Source organism: Scyliorhinus torazame, chromosome 9 (genome assembly GCF_047496885.1).
Source record: "Scyliorhinus torazame isolate Kashiwa2021f chromosome 9, sScyTor2.1, whole genome shotgun sequence".
Lineage (NCBI taxonomy): Eukaryota > Metazoa > Chordata > Chondrichthyes > Carcharhiniformes > Scyliorhinidae > Scyliorhinus > Scyliorhinus torazame.
The window spans coordinates 995,495-1,008,569 of NC_092715.1; the positions used below are offsets into that span (position 1 = coordinate 995,495).

Here is a 13,075-nt window from a genome sequence, read left to right on the forward strand (position 1 = left end):
CAGCCCGAGTCTGGTCTTGCTGCATTTGGACAGGGACTGCTTCACAGGGACTGTGCAGTCATCCGCAAACATCCCCACTTCTGAACTTGTAATAATAATCTTTATTAGTGTCACAAGTAGGCTTACATTAACACTGCAATTAAGTTACTATGAAAATCCCAAGTCTCCACACTCCGGCACCTATTCAGGTACACAGGGAGAATTCAGAAAGTCCAATTCACCTAACAGCACGTCTTTCAGGACATGTGGGAGGAAACCGGAGCACCCGGAGGAAACCCACACAGAAAAGGGGAGAACGCGCAGACTCCACACAGATAGTGACCCAAGCTGGGAATTGAACCCGGGTCCCTGGTGCTGCGAAGCAACAGTGCTAACCACCGTGGGAATATATCACCGTTCCTCCACTGTCGCTGGGGCAACATCCTGGAACTCCCTCCCAAACAGCACAGTGGGAGTACCTATGCCTCGGACTGCAGCAGTTCAAGAAGGCAGCTCACCCCCGCCTTCTGAAGGGCAGCTAGGGATGGTCAATAAATGCTGGCATAACCAGCGACGCCCAGGGTGGAGGGGTCAGTCACCAGGGGGCATTTAGAGGAGATGTGCGAGGCAGGTTTTTTACGCAGAGGGTGGTGAGTGCCTGGAACGCGTTGCCAGGTGAGGTTGTGAAAGCAGATACATTTACAGATTTAATGTATAATGATACACAACGGAACGTGTTTCTGATCCCCCCAAAGCCTGTCCACTATCTACAAGGCACAAGTCAGGAGTGTGATGGAAAACTCTCCACTTGCCTGGATGAGCGCAGCTCCAACAACACTCCAGAAGCTCAACACCACCCAGGACAAAGCAGCCCCGCTTGATTGCTCCCCCTTCCACAAACATTCACTCCCTCCACCACCGATGAACAGTGGCAGCCGTGTGCACCATCTACAAGAGGCACTGCAGAAACTCATCAAGCCTCCTTAGGCAGCACCTTCCAAACCCACGACCACTACCATCTAGAAGAACAAGAGCAGCAGATACCTGGGAACCCCACCACCTGGAGGTTCTCCTCCCAGTCACTCACCACCCTGACTTGGAAATATATCGCTGTTCCTTCACTGTCGCTGGGACAAAATCCTGGAACTCCCTCCCTCACAGCACAGTGGGTGTACCTACACCTCACGGACTGCAGCAGTTCAAGAACAATACAGCACAGGAACAGGCCCTTCGGCCCTCCAAGCCCGTACCGGTCATGATACCAACCTTGGCCAAAACCCTCAGCACTTCCTTGTGCCGTATCCCTCTGTACCCATCCTGTCCATGTGTTTGTCAAGGTGCCTTTTGAACGCCGTTAATGTATCTGCTTCCACAACCTCCCCTGGCAACGCGTTCCAGGCACTCACCACCCGCTGTGTAAAAAACCTGCCTCGCACATCTCTAACCTTTGCCCCACGGACCTTAAACCTGTGCCCCCTGGTGACTGACCCCACCACCCTGGGAAAGAGTGCCTGTTCTATCCATGCCCCTCGTAATCTTGTAGACTTCGATCAGGTCACTCCTCAACCTCTGCCTTTCAAATGAAAACAGTCCGAGTCTATTCAGCCGCTCCGCAACGTTAACACTCCCCAGGCCAGGCAACATCCTGGTAAGCTTCCTCCGCACCCGCTCCAAGGCCTCCAAATCCTTCTGGTAATGTGGCGACTATAATTGTGCGCAATATTCCAAGTGCGGCCTTACCAAGATTCTATACAACTGCAGCATGACTTGCCAGTTTTTATACTCGATGCCCCGTCCAATGAAGGCAAGCATTCCGTATGCTTTCTTGACTACCGTGTCCACTTATGTTACCACCTTCAAAGATCTGTGGACCTGCACGCCCAGATCTCTCTGACTTTCTATATTCCGAAGAGTTTTGCCATTTACGGTACATTTCCTCTCTATGTTAGATCTACCAAAATGCATTCCCTCACATTTGTCCAGATTAAACTCCATTTGCCATTTCTCTGCCCAAGTCTCCAACCTATCTATGTCCTGCTGTATCCGCTGACAATCCTCAACACTGTCTGCCACTCCATCACCCTTGGTGTCAGCCGCGAACTTACTAATCTGACCAGCTACATTTTCCTCCAAATCGTTTATGTACACTACAAACAACAGAGGCCCCAGCACCGATCCCTGTGGAACACCACTAGTCACAACCTTCCAGTCAGAAAAACACCCTTCGACTGTTACCCTTTGCCTTCTGTGACCGAGCCAGTTCTGTATCCATCTTACCATCTCACCTCTGATCCCGTGTGACTTCATCTTTTGTACCAGTCTGCCATGAGGCACCTTGTCAAAGGCTTTACTGAAGTCCATATAAACGACATCCACCGCTCTCCTCTCACCTCTTCAAAAAACTCGATCAAGTTCGTGAGGCACGACCTCACTTCATAATACCATGCCATCTATAGCTTAGAGGTCATTTGTTTCCAAATGGGTATAAATCCGGTCCCTGAGAATTCTCTCCGATAATTTACCTACGACCGACGTGAGGCTCACCGGCCTATAGTTTCCAGGATTATCTCTGCTGCCTTTCTTAAACAGCGGGACCACATTAGCTGTTCTCCAGTCCTCTGGGATCTCACCTGTAACCAATGAGGATACAAAGATGTCAGTCAAGGCCCCAGCAATTTCCTCCCTTGCTTCCCTCAGTATTCTGGGGTAAATCCCATCTGGCCCAGGAGACTTATCTACCTTAATATCTTTTAAAAGGCCCAATACCTTCTCCTTTTCGATGTCAACATGACCCAGACTGTCCAGACCCTACCCAAGAATCATCTCCACAAACTCCCTTTCTTTGGTGAACACTGATGCAAAATACTCATTTCGTACCTTGCCCATTTCCTCTGGCTCAACACATAGATCCCCTCCCCCCTCGCCCCCCACTGTCCTTAAGTGGTCCAATCCTTTCCCTGGCCATCCTCTTGCTTTTTACATATGAATAAAAAGCTTTGGGATTCACCTTAATCCTACTTGCCAAGGACCTTTCATGACCCCTCCTAGCCCTCCGCTTCAGTACCTTCCCACTTTCTTTATACTCCTCAAGGGTTTCGACTGTCCCCACCGTTCTAGACCGTACAAAAGTCTCCTTTTTCTTTTTGACGAGGTTCACAATATCCCTCGTTTTCCAAGGCTCTGGAAGCTTTCCATACTTATCCTTCTCTCAAAGGCAACTCACCCCCACTTTCTGAAGGGCAACGAGGGATGGGCAATAAATGCTGGTCTAGCCGGTGACACCTACATCCCATTAATGAATAGCAAACGTCAGCATGCACCCGTGTGTACCATCTACAAGGTGTGCTGCAGTAACCCATCAAGGTTCCTTCGAAAACGCCTTCGAAACCCACAACCACCACCATCTAGAAGGACAAGAGCAGCAGATACCTGGGAACCCCACCACCTGGAGGGTGATTGGACGCTGACTCTGGGCACGGTGATTGGACGCTGACTCTGGGCTCTGTGATTGGCCGCTGGCTCTGGGCTCGGTGATTGGGTGTGGCTCTGGGCTCGGTGATTGGCCGCTGGCTCTGGGCTCGGTGATTGGGTGTGGCTCTGGGCTCGGTGATTGGCCGCTGGCTCTGGGCTCGGTGATTGGCCGCTGGCTCTGGGCTCTGTGATTGGCCGCTGCCAATGGGCTCTGTGATTGGGTGCCGGCTCTGGGCTCGGTGATTGGCCACTGCCTCTGGGCTCTGTGATTGGCCGCTGCCTCTGGGCTCTGTGATTGGGTATGGCTCTGGGCTTGGTGATTGGCCGCTGCCTCTGAGCTCTGTGATTGGGTGCCGGCTCTGGGCTCGGTGATTGGCCACTGCCTCTGGGCTCTGTGATTGGCCGCTGCCTCTGGGCTCTGTGATTGGCCTCTGGGCTCTGTGATTGGGTGTGGCTCTGGGCTTGGTGATTGGCCACTGCCTCTGGGCTCTGTGATTGGCCACTGCCTCTGGGCTCAGTGATTGGGTGTGGCTCTGGGCTTGGTGATTGGCCACTGCCTCTGGGCTTGGTGATTGGCCGCTGCCTCTGGGCTCTGTGATTGGCCGCTGCCTCTGAGCTCAGTGATTGGGTGTGGCTCTGGGCTTGGTGATTGGCCGCTGCCTCTGAGCTCAGTGATTGGCCGCTGCCTCTGGGCTCAGTGATTGGGTGCTGCCTCTGGGCTCAGTGATTGGGTATGGGTGTTGACACTGGACGCAGTGATTGGATCTTGTGAACTTTTTCTCTGTTCCAGGCGGCGATTCACCAACAACTGCCTGGATGCAATTGGCCGATTCCTTGTTGAACTTCAGTCGATGAACCCGACCTGCACTTTACAGACAACGATTGGAAATTTCAAATCACTGCAGTCGAAACTGGACCGTCTGCAGTGAGTGCTCCCTGGGTGTGCGATTCCTCCGACTCTCCGTCAGAGACTGGCAGAGCGATGTTGCTGTGTGAGCCACGCACTCAGCTCCTTTTCCATGCTGTGTCCGGTGCGCCTTTCGCTTCATTTCTATTGAGCTGGGAATGAATTGGGGGTCGCTGGGGCTTTGCTGCAGGATTTGGTCAGTCTGAGCACATTGATTACATCTCCAAGCGTCTGTACTACCGAGCAGGTTCTCTGGAATGACAGAGCTGGACAGCAGGAATTTGATTTGGAGCTCCGAATGTGGCCTCTTGTTCCAGAGATATGTTTGAGAATTTCTTGGAGGAAAAATAATCACCAGGTTCCACAGCACAACCATGTGAGCGAGGGAGAATATTGTGAGTCAGTCTCCAACAAACTTGTTTTTATGTAATTGATACAAAATGGTTTTTTTTCATTGTAAAATATTTTCCAGAACAAAAATTGAATAAAGGCGCAGCTTGGGTAATTAGTGATGTGGCTACGGCAATGTTTGATTTTAATCACATTGGCAATATTGAGTCACTCTCACAGTCACACATCCAGACACAGACACGGGAGCTTCAATACTGCACAGCGATATCTTGGTACATCAGTGTGTTTATCTTACTACCGAGGGAAGGCACAGTGCTCTCCAAGCAGTGATATGTACGCAAAACCTGTTCTACTGCACTAATACCCTGCCTCAGCATGTTTGATTGGGACAATGTAGAGGGAGCTTTACTCTGTATCTAACCCCGTGCTGTACCTGTCCTGGGAGTGTTGATGGGGACAGTGTAGAGGGAGCTTTACTCTGTATCTAACCCCGTGCTGTACCTGTCAAGAACAAAGAACAAAGAAATGTACAGCACAGGAACAGGCCCTTCGGCCCTCCAAGCCCGTGCCGACCATACTGCCCGACTAAACTACAATCTTCTACACTTCCTGGGTCCGTATCCCTCTATTCCCATCCTATTCATGTATTTGTCAAGATGTCCCTTAAATGTCACTATTGTCCCTGCTTCCACCACCTCCTCCGGTAGCGAGTTCCAGGCACCCACTACCCTCTGCGTAAAAAACTTGCCTCGTACATCTACTCTAAACCTTGCCCCTCTCACCTTAAACCTATGCCCCCTAGTAATTGACCCCTCTACCCTGGGGAAAAGCCTCTGACTATCCACTCTGTCTATGCCCCTCATAATTTTGTATACCTCTATCAGGTCGCCCCTCAACCTCCTTCGTTCCAGTGAGAACAAACCGAGTTTATTCAACCGCTCCTCATAGCTAATGCCCTCCATACCAGGCAACATTCTGGTAAATCTCTTCTGCACCCTCTCTAAAGCCTCCACATCCTTCTGGTAGTGTGGCGACCAGAATTGAACACTATACTCCAAGTGTGGCCTAACTAAGGTTCTATACAGCTGCAACATGACTTGCCAATTCTTATACTCAATGCCCCGGCCAATGAAGGCAAGCATGCCGTATGCCTTCTTGACTACCTTCTCCACCTGTGTTGCTCCTTTCAATGACCTGTGGACCTGGACTCCTAGATCTCTTTGACTTTCAATACTCTTGAGGGTTCTACCATTCACTGTATATTCCCTACCTGCATTAGACCTTCCAAAATGCATTACCTCACATTTGTCCGGATTAAACTCCATCTGCCATCTCTCCGCCCAAGTCTCCAAACAATCTAAATCCTGCTGTATCCTCAGACAGTCCTCATCGCTATCCGCAATTCCACCAACCTTTGTGTCGTCTGCAAACTTACTAATCAGACCAGTTACATTTTCCTCCAAATCATTTATATATACTACAAAGAGCAAAGGTCCCAGCACTGATCCCTGTGGAACACCACTGGTCACAGCCCTCCAATGAGAAAAGCATCCTTCCATTGCTACTCTCTGCCTTCTATGGCCTAGCCAGTTCTGTATCCACCTTGCCAGCTCACCCCTGATCCCGTGTGACTTCACCTTTTGTACTAGTCGACCATGAGGGACCTTGTCAAAGGCCTTACTGAAGTCCATATAGACAACATCCACTGCCATACCTGCATCAATCATCTTAGTGACCTCCTCGAAAAACTCTATCAAGTTAGTGAGACACGACCACCCCTTCACAAAACCATGCTGCCTCTCACTAATACGTCCATTTGCTTCCAAATGGGAGTAGATCCTGTCTCGAAGAATTCTCTCCAGTAATTTCCCTACCACTGAAGTAAGGCTCACCGGCCTGTAGTTCCCTGGATTATCCTTGCTACCCTTCTTAAACAGAGGAACAACATTGGCTATTCTCCAGTCCTCCGGGACATCCCCTGAAGACAGCGAGGATCCAAAGATTTCTGTCAAGGCCTCAGCAATTTCCTCTCCAGCCTCCTTCAGTATTCTGGGGTAGATCCCATCAGGCCCTGGGGACTTATCTACCTTAATATTTTTGAAGACACCCAACACCTCGTCTTTTTGGATCTCAATGTGACCCAGGCTATCTACACACCCTTCTCCAGACTCAACATCTACCAATTTCTTCTCTTTGGTGAATACTGATGCAAAGTATTCATTTAGTACCTCGCCCATTTCCTCTGGCTCCACACATAGATTCCCTTGCCTATCCTTCAGTGGGCCAACCCTTTCCCTGGCTACCCTCTTGCTTTTTATGTACCTGTAAAAAGCCTTGGGATTTTCCTTAACCCTATTTGCCAGTGACTTTTCGTGACCCCTTCTAGCCCTCCTGACCCTTTGCTTAAGTTCCTTCCTACTTTCCTTATATTCCACGCAGGCTTCGTCTGTTCCCAGCCTTTTAGCCCTGACAAATGCCTCCTTTTTCTTTTTGACGAGGCCTACAATATCTCTCGTCATCCAAGGTTCCCGAAAATTGCCGCATTTATCCTTCTTCCTCACAGGAACATGCCGGTCCTGAATTCCTTTCAACTGCCACTTGAAAGCCTCCCACATGTCAGATGTTGATTTGCCCTCAAACATCGGCCCCCAATTGATGTTCTTCAGTTCCCGCCTAATATTGTTATAATTAGCCTTCCCCCAATTTAGCACATTCATCCTAGGACCACTCTTATCCTTGTCCACCAGTACTTTAAAACTTACTGAATTGTGGACTTCCGGGTGCGGCGATGACCAGCTGAGTCGCACATTTCGGCAGCTCCCTGTGAAACGGACTTTTGGGCTCTTGATAGGAGCCCCAACGGCAATTTTGACGGCTAAAAACACTGTGCGGTAAACCAGAAGGGAATCCCCCCTGGATACGGATGGAAAAAGGAGAGGGAAGTGGCCAGATTGCAGTGGATCCTTTAGAACAGCGGCAAGGAAGGCAAGCAAAAACCAAGATGGCGTCGGAAGGTGGCAGTTTAACATGGGGCCCTGAACAACAAGAGTTCTTGAAATGCTGTGTGGAAGAGATCAAAAAGGAAATGAAGAAAGAGCTGTTGGCCCCGATACTACAGGCGATCGAAGGGCTAAAGGAGGAACAAAAGACCCAGGAGCGGGAGCTTCGGGTCGTGAAGGCAAAGGCAGCCGAGAATGAGGACGATATACAGGGCCTGGTGGTGAAGACGGAGACGCAGGAGGCACATCAGAAACGATGTGTGGAGAGGTTGGAGGCACTGGAGAGCAACGCAAGGAGGAACAACCTGAGGATTCTTGGTCTTCCTGAAGGTGTGGAGGGAGCGGAAGTCGGGGCATATGTGAGCACGTTGCTGCACTCGTTAATGGGAGCGGAGGCCCCCGGCAGGTCCGTTGGAGGTGGAGGGAGCATACCGAGTGATGGCGCGAGGACCGAGAGCAGGAGAAATTCCCAGAGCCATAGTGGTGAGATTCCTCCGTTTTAAGGATAGAGAAATGGTCCTTAGATGGGCGAAGAAAACTCGGAGTAGTAAATGGGAGAACGCGGTGATCCGCGTTTATCAAGACTGGAGTGCGGAGGTGGCGAGAAGGAGGGCGAGCTTTAATCGGGCCAAGGCGGTGCTTCATAAAAAGAAGATAAAATTTGGAATGCTGCAACCGGCAAGACTGTGGGTCACATATCGAGAGAGGCACCACTACTTTGAGACGGCGGATGAAGCGTGGACTTTTATTGTGGAAGAAAAACTGGAATGAGTGGGTTATTAAAAAGAACGTTCGAACAAAGTGGTGGGGCGAATGTGGGGGGCAAAGAGGGGTTTTATGTACTAATCCTGCAATGCGGTAACTTTTCTCTCTCCCACAGGTGGTGATGGGGGAGGAGGGGAGGTGGAGGAGATGGGGCGTTGGCCATTGGGGGCGGGGCCAAGGGAGAAGCGCGGGCTTGGTTCCCGCGCTATGATAATCATGGCGGGAATAGAGAAGCAGGAAGGAGGGGGCGTCGCACGGTGCGAGCCGAGGTCACGGGGGGAAGCCGAGGTCAGCCAGAGTTTGCTGACTTCTGGGAGCAACATGGGGGGAGTAATTACGCTAGCGGGGGATCTAGCGGGGGGGGTGGGAGGGGGGAATTACTGGGTTGCTGCTGCTGGGGAGAGGGGGGAGCTGGTATGGGAGAGGATGGGCGGGGGGGCACCGCCTGGGGGAGATACAGCTGCGTGGGAACCGGGTGAGGAGCTGGAAAAAGGTGATGGCTAATCGACAAGGGGGGGGGTAGGAAGCCCCCCAACTCGGCTGATCACGTGGAACGTGAGAGGGCTGAACGGGCCGATAAAGAGGGCACGGGTACTCGCACACCTTAAGAAACTTAAGGCAGATGTGGTTATGTTACAGGAAACGCACCTGAAACTGATAGACCAGGTTAGGCTACGCAAAGGATGGGTGGGGCAGGTGTTCCATTCGGGGCTAGATGCGAAAAACAGGGGGGTGGCTATATTAGTGGGGAAGCGGGTAATGTTCGAGGCAAAGACTATAGTGGCGGATAACGGGGGCAGATACGTGATGGTGAGTGGCAAACTACAGGGGGAGACGGTGGTTTTGGTAAACGTATATGCCCCGAACTGGGATGATGCCAATTTTATGAGGCGGATGCTAGGACGCATTCCGGACCTAGAGATGGGAAAGCTGATAATGGGGGGAGATTTTAATACGGTGTTGGAACCAGGGCTGGATAGGTCGAAGTCCAGGACTGGAAGGAGGTCGGCAGCAGCCAAGGTACTTAAAGATTTTATGGAGCAGATGGGAGGTGTAGACCCGTGGAGATTTAGCAGACCTAGGAGTAAGGAGTTCTCGTTTTTCTCCTATGTCCATAAAGTCTACTCGCGAATAGACTTTTTTGTGCTGGGTAGGGCATTGATCCCGAAGGTGAGGGGAACGGAGTATACGGCTATAGCCATTTCGGATCACGCTCCACACTGGGTGGACTTGGAGATAGGGGAGGAAACAGGAGGGCGCCCACCCTGGAGAATGGACATGGGACTAATGGCAGATGAGGGGGTGTGTCTAAGGGTGAGGGGGTGCATTGAAAAGTACTTGGAACTCAATGATAATGGGGAGGTCCAGGTGGGAGTGGTCTGGGAGGCGTTGAAGGCGGTGGTTAGAGGGGAGCTGATATCAATAAGGGCACATAAAGGGAAGCAGGAGAGTAAGGAACGGGAGCGGTTGCTGCAAGAACTTTTGAGGGTGGACAGACAATATGCGGAAGCACCGGAGGAGGGACTGTACAGGGAAAGGCAAAGGCTACATGTAGAATTTGACTTGCTGACTACAGGCACTGCAGAGGCACAATGTAGGAAGGCACAGGGTGTACAGTACGAATATGGGGAGAAGGCGAGCAGGTTGCTGGCACACCAATTGAGGAAAAGGGGAGCAGCGAGGGAAATAGGGGGAGTGAGGGATGAGGAAGGAGAGATGGAGCGGGGAGCGGAGAGAGTGAATGGAGTGTTCAAGACATTTTATAAAAAATTATATGAAGCTCAACCCCCGGATGGGAGGGAGAGAATGATGGGCTTCTTGGATCGGCTGGAATTTCCCAAGGTGGAAGAGCAGGAAAGGGTGGGACTGGGAGCACAGATCGAGGTAGAAGAAGTGGTGAAAGGAATTAGGAGCATGCAGGCGGGAAAGGCCCCGGGACCGGATGGATTCCCAGTCGAATTCTATAGAAAATGTGTGGACTTGCTCGCCCCGGTACTGACGAGGACCTTTAATGAGGCAAAGGAAAGGGGACAACTGCCCCCGACTATGTCTGAAGCAACGATATCGCTTCTCTTAAAGAAGGAAAAGGACCCGCTACAATGCGGGTCCGAGAGACCTATTTCCCTCCTAAATGTAGATGCCAAGGTCCTGGCCAAGGTAATGGCAATGAGAATAGAGGAATGTGTCCCGGGGGTGGTCCACGAGGACCAAACTGGGTTTGTGAAGGGGAGACAGCTGAACACGAATATACGGAGGTTGTTAGGGGTAATGATGATGGCCCCACCAGAGGGAGAAACGGAGATAGTAGTGGCGATGGATGCCGAGAAAGCATTTGATAGAGTGGAGTGGGATTATTTGTGGGAGGTGTTGAGGAGATTTGGTTTTGGAGAGGGGTATGTTAGATGGGTGCAGCTGTTGTATAGGGCCCCAGTGGCGAGCGTGGTCACGAATGGACGGGGATCTGCATATTCTCGGCTCCATAGAGGGACAAGGCACTGTCCCCATTATTGTTTGCCCTGGCGATAGCGTTGAGGGGTTCCAAGAAGTGGAGGGGAGTACTTAGGGGAGGAGAAGAGCACCGGGTATCTTTGTATGCGGACGATTTGCTACTATACGTGGCGGACCCGGCGGAGGGGATGCCAGAAATAATGCGGATACTTGGGGAGTTTGGGGATTTTTCAGGGTATAAATTGAACATGGGGAAAAGTGAGTTGTTTGTGGTGCATCCAGGGGAGCAGAGTAGAGAAATAGAGGACCTACCGTTGAGGAAGGTAACAAGGGACTTTCGTTACCTGGGGATCCAGATAGCTAAGAATTGGGGCACATTGCATAGGTTAAATTTAACGCGGTTGGTGGAACAGATGGAGGAGGATTTCAAGAGATGGGATATGGTATCCCTGTCAATGGCAGGGAGGGTGCAGGCGGTTAAGATGGTGGTCCTCCCGAGATTCCTCTTTGTGTTTCAGTGCCTCCCGGTGGTGATTACGAAGGCTTTTTTAAAAAAGGATTGAAACGAGCATCATGGGTTTTGTGTGGGCCGGGAAGACCCCGAGAGTGAGGAAGGGATTCTTACAGCGTAGCAGGGATAGGGGGGGGCTGGCACTACCGAGCCTAAGTGAGTATTATTGGGCCGCTAATATTTCAATGGTGAGTAAGTGGATGGGAGAGGAGGGGGGAGAGGAGGGGGGAGCGGCGTGGAAGAGATTAGAGAGGGCGTCCTGTAGGGGGACTAGCCTACAGGCTATGGTGACAGCCCCATTGCCGTTCTCACCGAGGAACTACACCACAAGCCCGGTGGTGGTGGCTACACTGAAGATTTGGGGACAGTGGAGACGGCATAGGGGAAAGACGAGCCTTGGGGGGGTCCCCGATAAGAAACAACCATAGGTTTGCCCCGGGGGGAATGGATGGGGGATATGGAATGTGGCAAAGAGCAGGAATAACGCAACTGAAAGATCTGTTTGTGGATGGGAAGTTCGTGAGTCTGGGAGCGCTGACCGAGAAATATGGGTTGCCCCAAGGGAATGCATTCAGGTATATGCAACTGAGGGCTTTTGCGAGGCAACAGGTGAGGGAATTCCCGCAGCTCCCGACACAAGAGGTGCAGGACAGAGTGATCTCAAAGACATGGGTGGGGGATGGTAAGGTGTCAGATATATATAGGGAAATGAGGGACGAAGGGGAGACTATGGTAGATGAACTAAAAGGGAAATGGGAAGAAGAGCTGGGGGAGGAGATCGAGGAGGGGCTGTGGGCAGATGCCCTAAGCAGGGTAAACTCGTCGTCCTCGTGTGCCAGGCTAAGCCTGATTCAGTTTAAGGTATTACACAGGGCACATATGACTGGAGCACGGCTCAGTAAATTTTTTGGGGTGGAGGATAGGTGTGCGAGGTGCTCGAGAAGCCCAGCGAATCATACCCATATGTTTTGGTCATGCCCGGCACTACAGGGGTTTTGGATGGGGTTGACAAAGGTGCTTTCAAAAGTAGTAGGAGTCCGGGTCGAACCAAGCTGGGGGTTGGCTATATTTGGGGTTGCACAAGAGCCGGGAGTGCAGGAGGCGAGAGAGGCCGATGTTTTGGCCTTTGCGTCCCTAGTAGCCCGGCGCAGGATATTGCTAATGTGGAAAGAAGCCAAGCCCCCGGGGGTGGAGACCTGGATAAATGACATGGCGGGGTTTATAAAGCTAGAGCGGATTAAGTTCGTCCTAAGGGGGTTGGCTCAAGGGTTCACCAGGCGGTGGCAACCGTTCGTCGAATACCTCGCAGAAAGATAGACGGAATGGGAAAAAGAAGGCAGCAGCAGCAGCCCAGGATCGGAGGGGGGGGGGGGGGTGGGAGGAGGAACCAGAAGGACTCTCAGGGTTGTTAATATATACTGTATAGTATGTATAGGTCGTTGCTACAGATAATTATATATTGGACTGTTAAATTATATTTTTGGAGAGTGTTACTTGTGATAAGGCAGTTGCCAATTAGGGCTAGTTTTCATTTTTGTTATTTATTATTTATTCATTTTTTGTTTATAAAATAGGTCATTGTTATTTGTGTTGTTATAATATTGTGTAAAGGATGCACAATGTACTGTGTTGGTTGACCAAAAA

General features: G+C 51.0%; 1 protein-coding gene across 4 annotated transcripts in view; it reads left to right on the top strand.

Moving 5' to 3' along the window:
* nup155 (nucleoporin 155) overlaps positions 1 to 4,867 on the top strand; it is a 404,177-nt gene extending 399,310 nt beyond the window's left edge. For all 4 annotated transcript variants that reach the window (XM_072515568.1, XM_072515570.1, XM_072515569.1 and 1 more), the window contains exon 36: positions 4,241 to 4,867. In XM_072515568.1, the coding sequence (XP_072371669.1) occupies positions 4,241 to 4,379 (139 nt within the window). In that variant the 3' untranslated portion in view covers positions 4,380 to 4,867. The remainder of the gene's footprint in view (positions 1 to 4,240) is intronic.
* Positions 4,868 to 13,075: the final 8,208 nt, after the last annotated feature.